The sequence below is a fragment of the Montipora capricornis genome, chromosome 10, assembly GCF_036669925.1.
Source record: "Montipora capricornis isolate CH-2021 chromosome 10, ASM3666992v2, whole genome shotgun sequence".
NCBI lineage: Eukaryota > Metazoa > Cnidaria > Anthozoa > Scleractinia > Acroporidae > Montipora > Montipora capricornis.
Window position 1 is genome coordinate 51,923,556 of NC_090892.1, and position 12,500 is coordinate 51,936,055.

The 12,500-nt window shown below is 39.9% G+C and overlaps 1 protein-coding gene and 1 long non-coding RNA gene across 10 annotated transcripts in view; one reads left to right on the plus strand and one right to left on the minus strand.

The window, feature by feature from the left end:
- The window catches only part of LOC138019879 (sodium- and chloride-dependent transporter XTRP3-like), a 38,243-nt gene that overhangs the window by 14,801 nt on the left and 10,942 nt on the right, over positions 1-12,500 (minus strand). For 6 of the 9 annotated variants that reach the window (XM_068866832.1, XM_068866830.1, XM_068866829.1 and 3 more), the window contains exons 2-5: positions 10,225-10,330; positions 1,557-2,206; positions 542-919; positions 1-76 (exon numbers count right to left, since the gene is read on the minus strand). The exon at positions 1-76 is cut by the window's left edge and continues 13 nt beyond it. In XM_068866832.1, the coding sequence (XP_068722933.1) occupies positions 1-76; positions 542-919; positions 1,557-2,160 (1,058 nt within the window). In that variant the 5' untranslated portion in view covers positions 2,161-2,206; positions 10,225-10,330. Of the gene's footprint in view, positions 77-541; positions 920-1,556; positions 2,207-2,821; positions 3,350-3,562; positions 3,635-10,224; positions 10,331-10,464; positions 10,484-12,500 lie in introns of those variants that run through there. The other 3 variants (XM_068866835.1, XM_068866837.1, XM_068866836.1) reach the window with 3 other exon arrangements.
- The window catches only part of LOC138019880 (uncharacterized), a 29,673-nt gene continuing 21,485 nt past the window's right edge, over positions 4,313-12,500 (plus strand). Inside the window, exon 1 of the long non-coding RNA XR_011126256.1 lies at positions 4,313-6,753. This is a non-coding gene — a long non-coding RNA (uncharacterized lncRNA). The remainder of the gene's footprint in view (positions 6,754-12,500) is intronic.

The window sequence follows — 12,500 nt, forward strand, 5'->3', positions numbered from 1 at the left end:
CGAGAACCACGCATGCTCAGCAAAAATGACAAAGTCCACGACACCAGGACAAACAAGTATAAGAACATATTGATTCCTGCCAGTAAAAATAATAGTCTTTAAACAAAAAACCTGACGATCAACCTGGTACTTTTAAGCGGCGTGCAAATTTATTTGAAACCCTCTCGCTCTGATCAGCTATCGCGTCTTTTGTTGACTCAAGTTCCAATAGTACATTTACGAAATATCAAATATTCAGCTTGATATTGGGGCAGTGAGCACAAAAACAATAGAAACACGTTGGAATGAATGTGAAAAATATTTGCATATCATCCATTTCTTTGTCTTTGTCCTCAGAACCTCTCTTTCAAGATGAATTTTAATATATCGAAAAAGGCCTATTGTTACGAAACATGATGTTAAGCAGGGAAACTACAGCAGTACCAAATGGAAATCATTTCAATCTCATTGGGTAAACCGCGCAGATTTGTTTCTGTAACGGGAACGCCTCTTTTATACCAGAAATATGTATTTAAGCAACTCTCGTTTCGCTATGACTCACCTGTGCTTTTGTTAATGTCATCTGCTACATTCAATGTTTTTCGGTACCAGTAATACTCGGCTGGATTGCTCTTAGTGCATTCTAGGTCTACGGTGTTATTTCCATTGGTCGTTGTGGGACACGTGCTCCATAAAAGCGTGCTTCTCATCGAATGAATGAAGTAATATAAGCACCAAGCCACGATGTAATTGTAATAAAATATAGTCATAAGGCTCACTATAGCCGCTGCTACCCCAATTCCCCGAAGACTTGGGTTAAGATCTTTCCAAGATTCAGTCACTGAGTTTCGTCCTAGTCTTTGTCCGACTGCCATCTCCAGGCAGACGAGCGGAATTCCCTCTATGATAAGCATTATGAGGTATGGCAAAAAGAATGCACCTACATAAGAAAATAAGTTACCGTTAGACGTTTGGTATCATTCCATTATTGGTTCCGGGCCGTTGCCAAAAGAATACCAGGCAGTGTTCAGTGTTAGCAAAATGTTAATGTACGTATTCGCGCAAGATTAGGGTGTTTTTAGGTGGACCAAAGAAACGGCTTTTACAAAGGAAATTTGACGATCAGCAAACGCATACACTCAATGAGCCAATCGGAAGTCAAACTGTGACTAAAAACGAGGAAGAAACAAGACGTGGTGGCTTCGGTTTTGCTTCTGATAGGCTGAGAGGATGAAAAAGGTCGGGAGTGTCAATTTCTATTTGGCCAATCAGCCAAACTATAGGAAATGGTGAACTTTTCGTACATGCACAATGCAAAGCAGTGATGCCTCTTTAAGGTAAACATAACGTTGACTGGTAATTTTCATTTTTTGGCAGCTGAACTGAAATTAAATGAAACATACTTAGAAACATGGTTTTTCTCCGTGGGAGGTTTCCGTTTCTTTAATTGCCTTGAATTGTGCGATCGCGATTGAAATCGGTGAACCATTAAGCTAAACATACATAGTTACCATAAAAATTCTTAGAGAAGCTATAAAATGGTATGATATATGATTGCAATTTGCCATTTTAATTACCTCCTCCGTGCTTGACGAAAAGTTGGGGAAAATGAATAACATTGCCAATTCCCAGCAGATACGTGAGAACCGCAACGAAGTAATCGCCTTTGCTCTTCCAGGGCTTTTCTGGATCCCTGTTCTGGATGAGTTCCTTCAGAGAAGAACCGCAACCACACTGGTACCCGGATCTAGCCTTGCGAAGTCGCGAACAGTCGCCATTTCCCTGATGCTGAGAAATGGCATACTTGTTGCTTGAAGGCACACCATTTGCTTGGCTGTGGTGCTTGACGTGGAGGTTATTTGCGTATTTTCCATTCAGCGGCAGACTCATTCTACCCCTTTGGTTAAATCTGCTTTCTGATTTATTTACCCAAGATGAACACCCATTTTCAAGTTTCTCCACACTGCCCACCATGCATCCGCTTGGCATATTTACACTTCCCCGCGATTCTTTCCATTCTTGGTTCTGTTGGCTTTGTGAAGGGTCGTTCTTAAATCCGTTATCGTGTTGTTTTCTACCTGTTTCACTCTTGGAGGTACTTGAAAATGCAGGCCCTAGCACCGTCATAGGCAATGTCTCAATGTGTTGGTTGTCCCGCTCTTGCGCTAGAAAATCTGTCATTTTTCGCTTAAAATTAATCCCTCAATTTGTCTTGACCACTTCTTGCCTGTAAAAAAACAATTATCATTATTGATGCAATAAGTTCTCCCTTCGGTCAAAATAGGATGCTATCTCTTTTGGATTGCAGTTAAAATAAGTCTTCACTCTCTGTAGTTGTGGTCTCGATAATGAGAAAAAAGTTCACTTGGTTCTTTCTGTTTGGGGGTGCAGGGATGGCGCAGTAGTGAGAGCACTAGCCTCCCACCAATGTGGCCCGGGTTCGATTCCCAGTGTCTCCAATTAGTGCTCCAGCGCTAGAAGCCGTTCTTGAATAAAGTTCCTTTCCTTTCGAATCGTTTCCGATACTGAAATAGTTTAGATATTATGACCGGCAGAAAGTTTGGATCTTCTGATAAAAATTAAAACGATGAAAACGTCGAAACTTTCTCCAATGTTCAGCACTTTATACTAAAGGGAGTCAAACTGTTTTTCTTGACGTCCTAGTTTTTATAACTAACCTACTTTGAAGTATCTACATTTGCCTCCTGTCCGGGTTTTCATTTTATATTGTAATTAGAGTTTAGATGTAAGCCCCCCTTGATGAGCTCCTTTAACTTTCGGGGCAAACATGCATGCAAATATAATTATTCATATTTTTAAAAATATAGGATATTTTTTTTACGTTTAACATGTCTTAGAGCCATGCGGTTGTTGACTTCTTTCTTCAAACCGAAAGGTTTCCGCTCTTAGTAAGCAGCCAGCCCTTGGATCCTGATCTAAAAAAACCTATCGAAAAAAAATCGTCCTTTCTTGAATTAACAGCTTGCAAAACTTTTCACGTGAATAAATTTAAATTGCTCTAGAATTAGTGAAAGGACATTCAAGCTCGGAGAAGATGTAACTCAGGAAACAAGAACTTCACTTCGCTCGCAAATCCAATGCCTCAATCATCGCCGCAGTGTCATGAAAATGGGTTAACTTCGCTAAATGATGTCCATGGCATTTACTTGAGAACGATTTGTATGGATACAAGTTGAGAAAAACAATTGGGAGTGACATCCTTTTAGCTGACGAAGGGTCTATTATGTACGACATTATATAAATCATCCTTTTCTGTACAGTAGAAATCTTGATTGATATATATTCAGCTTAGTTCTCTTCAAAGCGATTTTTACAGCCAAGAGCATCTCTCGCAAGCGACCACCTTCCTTCCTCTCTGCCATCATGCGATAGACTCCATCATAAGCAATAATTAACTGCACACAGTTTTTCGACCTTTCATCGATCCTCATGCATATTCGGTTAAATAGGATAATTGTTCGAAATATTACAAACCAGGCAAATTAGGGTATTTTGTACCGCTGAATTCAGAAAATTTGTAAAAGTTACCAACTCAAAAGTCCACCGAAAATTATTTACTTGCCTGTACTGGGTCTGCACAACTAGGCCTCTTACTTTTCCCCTATTTTACAAATTTTTGTCAAGGAGCTCTTAACAATTTTATATGTATGACATTATGTAATATTGAGTTTCGACGTTGGATGTCACGGTTTTACTTGAGGCAATTAGGCTAAAATCGAACTGAAACAAATAGTCATAAATGATTAATATTGCGTGGTAATTGGCATGATTTTAGCTCACGGCACGGCTCTAAAGATCTAACGTTCTTAATTTCACGGGAATGGGAATGATTGTTGCAGAACAATATTTTAGTAGAGAAAACGGTGTCAATAATTAGACGACTACGTGGCCAAGTAATTATCTGACACACTTTCTTCCCTTCCCCCCCCCCCCCCGTCCTCCCTTCCCTTCTGTCGCTTGGAATAGGCAAACTGATAAGGGAAGGGACAGATATGCTGCGAACTGAAAAGTTTTGTACGAGTCACCCAAAAAGCACTCCAGAAACAAAAATAATTGAACCATCCTCTCTTTTTGTAAAAGTTATGGTAAATACGGATTCTTCAAATAATTAGACTATTAATTCGGTATTTTATTGGTTTCCATGGGAGCTGAATTTGAACTAAGAGAATGACCGTAAAGCAAAGAAGTGAAAACCATAAACTGGCTTTGCTTGTCAGTTGTAATATGACCTTGTTTTCAAGTCAAGTTTATACCAAACACAAAGATTAAACACGCAGAAAGCAATTGAAGGAGCTCTTAGAAAATGACGCTTTATTTATTTCAGTTAACGGCACTCCCGCACGATTTTAATTGGTTCTTTGTTTACATCCACTATTTTAATAACAACAAGTCTCGGCAGGACGATGCACGTTTCTCTGTTCGAAGGGTGATTCAGTCATGCGTAAACGAATAAATATTTAAAAGAGTACTTAGGGTCATTAATTATCCTGACCTCCAAGCACTTTGCATTCAGTGACAAAAGCGACTACGAGGTCAAATTACGTTTTTGGTCAAAACACTCGCTAGAACCGGCCAATCAAAGTTCTTTGTAATAATTGGTAGGCTTTCTAGACTCTCTTGGATAACCTTGTGAGCAGTAGGCGTTGGGGACTCTTCGTCAGTCACCACTGTTTCATAATAGTCCCCCAAAGGAGCCAAGTTGCTCGTGTGCTCTTCTTCGTATAAGTCGGAACTCTGCCGGAGACTGAAAATTTGGCCACTGGCGTCTTTAAGTACACAACCCCATCCAAAAGCGTCATGACACTTTTTGAGTGCTGGTCGTGCTAACGTAACTGGCAAAACAACATAATGTTTTCCGAATGAACTACCCTTCTATATACAACTTTATTTAAACTCGATTATTTGGGGTGACAATAAAAGATGCTAATATCACTGTAATATGAGGGAAATGTCTAGTTTTCCAGCAGCAGCTACTCAACTATCATTTTGTGAGAAGTGTTCCACTAAACCATTGGGGGTGGTAGGGCGTCTATTAGAAACGGGGCGTTGATAAGAGAGGGGACGTTTATTAGAGCATTTACGGTAACCACTGCCTGGTTTATTTATAGGCCACTTCGGAAAGTGCTATGATAGTCTTTGTTTGTCCTCCCAAATTTTGCATGAGCAGTTTTTCCAGTTTCTCTTGGGACTTAAAAATGGTCCCAAGAGAAGACAAAAACAGTGCTTATTCAAAATTTGGGGGAACAAACAAAAGAGTATTATGGTATTTTCCGAAATGGCATATTGAGATGACCTTGATCTGGATTATATAATCGCAATTTAGACTTAAATGACCAAATGGTCGCTTATTTGTATAACTGTATTTGACTGCGCGCTTAATGAACTTATCTATCTGGGTAAGGTATTTCCCGTCATAGGCACAGGCCCAGACCTCAATGGCATACATAAACAGAGACATAACAACGCTATCAAATTTTGTGATGAATACCCGTAAAATATCACTCTAGTCTCGTCCGTTCCCTTCTCTGCAGCATCCGCGGTCATACTGGCTCCATTTACGTGGGTATCCTGGGGCACATCAACATCAGATCCACCTGTAATGGGGTTGTCTTACAACCCCTACGCACAACTGCTTTCAGTCCTATAACAAATAGGAACTTCTGCGAATCCGACCATGAATGTTCCTGTTTCATAAAAAATGTGTACCTAGGAGGCAATTATGTCATAATTCACGTGCAACAATCATTGTCCAGGTGGTATCAAATTCTGCTATGGGAGTTTCCAAGAACTGAATTGTAGCTGTTATGGTTTCATCCACCGTTACAAGGCAGGAATTTCCTTCAGATTTGCTCTATATTTCCTCACCCTGTTTGCGGCAGGCGTAACACGTGACAAGCCCCTGATTGCTTCTATCAAAAAAGGCTGAGTCAAAAACAACCTTTCTCTGAAGTCGTAACTAATCCAAAACTCTGTTATGGACTAATCGTAGCAAATTCGACATTAAATGAATAAGCCTCTTCGAAGTAGGCATTCTCCTTCTACGGCTCAAAAAATAGGTTAGTCGAGTAAGGCAAGCGGATATGCCTGCCGTTCAAAGCTCCTGACTTGTACCAGGTCAGCATATTCACAGGCGGCCTAAGTTCACGACATGAGCACGTATGTGATCGTGACTTTGCTTGCTAGCGTTGTTAATTGTTACGAGGAGGTTTGTATGGGAACTCAACGGTCACACTTTGTTTCAAACGGCATAAAATGTAATGTTCAGCAAACAAAAATTGACTTACCCTTTTGCCGCGACGTATTTTTTGTTGGTTGCCGAAGTGGCGGCGTCTCAGTCCGTTTTGAACCGTTTTCGGAGAGCTAGCGCTAATTTGGTGTTCCACTGGAACAAATAATACATCGCGGCAACAAGGTAAGTTAATTTTAATCACAGAACGTTATATGTTATGCCGTTTGAAACAAAACCGTTGAATTTTCATACATATCTTTGTAAATGGCGTCTTGTATCACAATACGTTACGAAACAAGAATCACGATCACGCAAGTGTTCATGTTGTGAGCTTGGGGAGCCTGTGGCATATTGCGTCAACGAAATAACACTCGCGGTGGTCTTGTACTTTTTATCGCGGCCATACTTTCGCCTTGCCATCCCAGACTTTCCTTCAAGGCTTTAGCTAAAGAACTAACAAGTGGGTTAAAGGCTGTTCTCTTTCAGTTCCTTGCTTTCAGAGGCCGTCGCTTCAAGTTTTACAGGTAATCCACCTTTGTGGTCCTCCTATTACCTTGTTTTCCCCAAATGAACAAAACTTCTGTGAACTTCGCCTCTTTTGCCAATGCAAAATTTCGTTGACTTTGACGTGCTTTGGATCCAATCCACTTGGTGTCTCCAATTTGAAGTAATACCGAGAGTTGACGAGGTAAACTTTCACTGTCATTAAATCTCCTAAACAGACTGAGCGAACGGAACACACTCGCTTACGCAAAAAGCGACCACAAGGTCAACTAATTGCTGCAACTGTCAATCAAAGTGCTTGTGCGTTATGTCAGGCAATGCTTAACTAGTAAAAATGCCCAAAAACCCTGAAGTGTACCTATGGAGTTCGGTCAGTGTCAGTAATCTTTTTAATACTGACTCATAAGAATCTAGTCATTTCGACTAGGGTTATCTTTAAAATTTTCAAGTTTGTTGTAAGGTGATAGCAGGTGCAATCAATGCCTTGCTGCCGCCATATTTGTTGATGAGCTTTAGCTCTCAAGTTGCCGGTGTTTTCCATACAGTCCATAGCACCAGGATGTCATACTCTTCCCTCGGCCTTGGTATCAGGCCAAGAGGTTCAGCTTTGGCCAAGTAAACAGAATACAGAGAAAATACGTTCAGTGTAAGTTTCGCTGTTTTGATGATCCGCGCCGCCTTTCTTGTGTTTATACGATAGTCTCCTATTAGTTTAAGCGCTGTGAATGTAAACAGCCTCATAAAATCTAATAAAAATAATGGCACTCACCACATTCATTCGGGCCTTCTCTTCACAGAAAATCGGCTCAATACAATTTGAAAATAAGTGATAAGGAAAGTGCATTCGCCAGAATTTCTTCAATGACATGAAAAAAATTTAAATGGTTGGGAAAAGTTTAACCGGCAGCGACGTTTTGTATATTCGGATTTTAAGTCCGCGTAATTGATAGAAAAGTCGGCTTCTCTGTTGCCTCTGTCGCTTTATGGTCAAGCCGATTGTTTAAGCGACTACACTTCACAGTCATGCAGTCCAAGATCTGCGTCTACCTCGATCTTGACATGAATACTGTACCGAATTACCTGTATGGGAACGTACCTTGATATCAGCAAGAGTGACCGTTAATTTTGCTTAGCCGGCAACGACCAAGAGGGTATGTCCCCTCCGTTCGCTCCATCTTTTGAGAACTGTAATTGGCCGAGTTAATTACAAAAATTCCCGTCACTTGTGTGAGCCTAATAACCGGTCTGTCTGAGTCCCCAGATTGAATTCTGCTAAATTACTTTCTTCCTCAAATCACAAATTATACTCAGAGTTTACATGAAACCCGCCGGTGCTGACTGAACTTAGAGAACTGCCGGATTTGGTTTCAAACGACTCGCAACGTGATCTCACAAATCTTTCTTACGGTGGATAATTTTTCTTTATGAACTCATGAAACAAGACCAAAGTTTCGTATTTTACTCCCCCACCGACACGGCGTCACAGTTTCAGATATCTTTAGAAACCAATTCCAGCTTCAATACAATCTAGGCCGAGCTGCTAGCCATGTATCGATGCAATTAAGACCGTCTTAAGTTTTTATCCACGAACAAAACTGAGTGGAAAATAGTCGCAAAATCTTCTCCAATATGAAGAATCAGCTGTAAATTACATGACAGTCTCGCTCCCGAATGGGCCGCAGAAAGTTTGATATTTCTCTCTTAAAAACGACCTTTTTTTATGCAAGGCGGCAGGCTTTTACTTCAAAATTAAATATTAGTTATTCATCCAAAATACGGTGTTTTAGCATAGTAATTTAACTTTTCAAATACGTGCGAAAAACAAGCTCTGGTAGTAATATTTATTCCCATTTTCATTTAAATTGTCAGCACATGAAGTTTGAGTGATGTATCCCGCCTAATTTGCTACGATATGGTTTTTGAGAGGCCGCGCGCCCAAACACCTATGAATAGTAATAAAAATTTGCGTCGAGCCAGCTTGGCTTTTTGACATCTGACATTATCAATATTTTTACTTCTAAGATGTTTGTTCTGGTCGTTCGACCCATTAGAGTGCCTATGGGATTTTCTACTGCTGTGACGAGTTAAGGTCCTTTAATCTACGCTGAAAAGAGCGGTTCGTGGTATATTAAACATTTCTCACTGCTTCATTAAGTCTGTAGGGCAATTTTTTTAAGTCAGAAACAAAACTGAAGATCTTTCAAAGCGGCGCCTCTAACACCTTTGTCTACAAACTTTAGGAGTCGTGAATACGAAAACTGCATTGTCTCAGCCACAAAAAAGTGATAGAAATACCAGAAACATATTAACGGAGACTTCTTTTCGATCTGCAAATGAAAATTTAATACGGCGATAATTGGAATCATAGTGAAATCTTACCAGCTCTTAGATGCAACTAGCAATCTTTATCAAAACGGGTAAGTTGTCGGTGACTATAAAAGATCTGCCTTTTTTTACGAAGCAGGGTTAGGGATCGGTTAGGATGGCGTTTACCAACGTTGTCCTCAGGGTGTCAATTCTTAATTGTTCAAGGCATGAGAAAAAAAAGAGACAAGACGCTGGGAACTTTAATGCAGGTTATATCACTGTTTCACAGCTTAACAGCGGTTTGATAACATTTAGAGCCCCCTAGAGGTTCTTCCTAGCTGCAAGAGATGTTTGAGTTGGTTGAATTGTTAGATGCGCTGTGCGCTTTAGATCACACGAAATTAAAGTATAATGAAACAAATCGATGGTAAAACAGCTGGACCCCTCCATAAAATTACTGCTGACGGCGTAGTTTTACTTTAGCGACGTAATTAAAAAATTCACTGTCCAGGCTCTTGGGAACTACTTCTCTCATTCACTGCTCGTGATTGCTAGTGACTGAGTTACGAACGAAGAGAAGATTTGACTCTATGGTATCAAGCACGAGTGGTTTTAGCGTGTTGTACTAAAGAGTGCATATCAACGGAAAAATGGCAAGGAGTCATGATTTTCATGAGTGCCAGTCATGAATTTTCGTTCCTTATCAAAAGTAAGAGAAATTTAACAATTCAAGCTACAAATAAACTTTGAAATACCTTTTCGATTCGATCATGTAAAACAGGTTCTCTTACAATTGGGGTCCGTTACAAGAGTGCCAGTAGAAGAGCGTTCGATTGACCCTTTACGTGGAGTGATGATTTAAATCGGTATGACTGGCGTTTTGAAGCAACATAATAAGGATATGTTCAAAAAAGCATGTAGCAGGTTTTTGACAATTTTAACGTGAATCTCCACAAAAACGAAGGATTTCTAACTTCTAATAATAGCTATCACATGTATTCCCATTCCGGAATCGAACGCAACGTAATTGTCGCCAGTCGCGGTTAAATTGTCCCTTACCCTCGGAGCCGCGAAAGTTTACCCGCTACACGCGCTGACTAGTTTCTCACGTCCATTACATATCACCTCCTTTTTGGGCGAAAAACGTAAACATTAGCCCGTTCGATGCTGGGGCAATGGCTTACCTGATATTGGGACTTCTTATCGTGCCCTTACGAGTTTTATCGTCTCGTAGCTAACTGGCTGTGGACAGTCTGGTTTGAAGAAGCAAATGATCATGATCCTTTAGGACTAGATATAAAAAAAAAAAAATTCGTCAAGTTAGTATCGTGACACTTTTCAATCATAAGTGTACAAAACACTTGCCTCATTTAAGTCAGAAATATTCTCATTTAAATAGAAAATGACAAAATTTATATATCAACTTGCTGTTCACTTGAATTTACAGCTGCCGTTTTTTCAAATTTTCAGGGGATTAACTCATTTGCATGAAAAAGTTTTCATGATTCATGATATCGACCTGATATCGACCTGCTGATCGACATCTCAACAAGGACGGTACGGTTCTGCCAACGTATCGCTCGTTTGGTGATAACCTTGTTTTGTTTACACTAGCCTCATTTATAAGCAAACAAGACCACACAAACCTTTCGGTGGCTAATTGAAGTTCCTAGATACGAGTTTTGTTCAAATAAAACGTAACAAAGTAAGTTTTGAATTCGGTGCGCAAGTCTTCTTTCTTGTGATTGTTAAGAGTGATTAAAGTAATGGGAAATTAAGACGGTAGTGACAGCTGAAGAACCTTTGTCGTGTAACTTCTGCCGCAGTGAGTGAGCCTGAAGCAAACGAACGAAGTAGCTCACTAATTGGGAGAAGAACACATTTTTCTTCGAATCGCAAGGGATTGTAGTCAAGGGCGCAAGGAATTGTAGTTATTCGCGAGTGGAGGAATTAAGATGCGCGGTGTGATCTTGTTACACGGAACTCCGTTTTTCATTTCGCTTCTCGTATCCTCAACCATAGATATTTTACAAGTAAGGATTACGTTTTTTGCAAACGTCGGCCGTGTAGCACTTATAACGTTCACATGGTTCATATGGGGTAGATACTTAGCACTTCACATTACACTCTAATCAGTTAAGTCTATAGATATTTTACACTGTCACCTGTCACGCAACAAAAAAATGAATTCGAAATCGTTCGATGAAAAAGGCCAAGAATTTGGAATGTTGTTGGAAACAAATCTCTCGATCTGTGGGATGCATCGTTTCTGAGTTATTTGTCGAAGCGTTTCACGCAACTTTAAGAGTTTAGTATGGATACGCCCGTTGGTCAACCAATATGGCGACCGGTAATCGATGAAAACATCTGGAGTTCACTTTGCCATGAAAACGCTTACTTTTTGCTCGCAAGATAAAATATGTGTACGAACTTATCTTCTAATGTACACGAAGGCTCAAACTTCTGAGATTCTTACGGATAGATTTTTTTTTTCAACCAAATAGTTTTGTCACGTAAGGTGATAATTCGGAAACTCAAAATGCTGTATTTTCGAAACGAAAGACGTCACGGAACAAGATTTATTTCGAAGTTATCTTCAACTTCCTTTAGATAAAATTTTAAAAGACCTTGCGATTTTGATTTTAGAATTTGATGACGTCACTGTGAAAACCATCTATTGTTTTTCTTTCTTCTCTCAAATGGAGTCGAGAAGGAGTTCCAAGTGGCAGTCCAGTTTGGGGGTCCATATTTTGTACCGTCCCTTGACCTGTTAAAATCTCCCTTCAATTTCACGCACGAACCGTCGCTTAATTACCTTAAGCATAAAAGTGAACATTCCCTTCCCCTCGGCAGCATTTCTCGTTTGCCATACGCTGAAAAGTCTTTAAGAGGTTAATTTGGTGATGATTAGTAGGATATTTTGGTGACATCACTTTGGTTAGTAAGAGCGAGAAGGAGCCCATGGACTACTGGGACCCGGCTAAATCTAACTTCTATCAGTTACTTGTTTTGAAAAGCTATCAAACCGCTCTCATTGTATCAGGCCTCTCAGTAGGTTGGGGAAAAGGAATTCGGGAAAAGGGACACTATTTTGAATGAATGGCGACCAAACATAAATGCTATACTTTTCATATCGATAGCTATAGGGAAGATATCTGCTTACAAACATTTCTTTTGTTATGCAAATTTGCCAACCACAGGAGCAAAAGAACCTTTGTTTCGACAGCCAATGAGGCTTTGGTTGGAACATTAATCAAAACAGGAGACGTCGACGATATCTTCCCAATATCGGTTGGTTTAAAAATGATATGCGCGTAATTTTCGCCTGCAACCTAAGATAGAAAGAATGGAAACCGCTTTAAATTTTTGAAAAAAATGGTTAGGTTTTTTAATATGGCCGGTAACTTTTCAAAAAATTGCCGTAAACCAGTATGGACATGTCATCCCTCTAATGTTCATA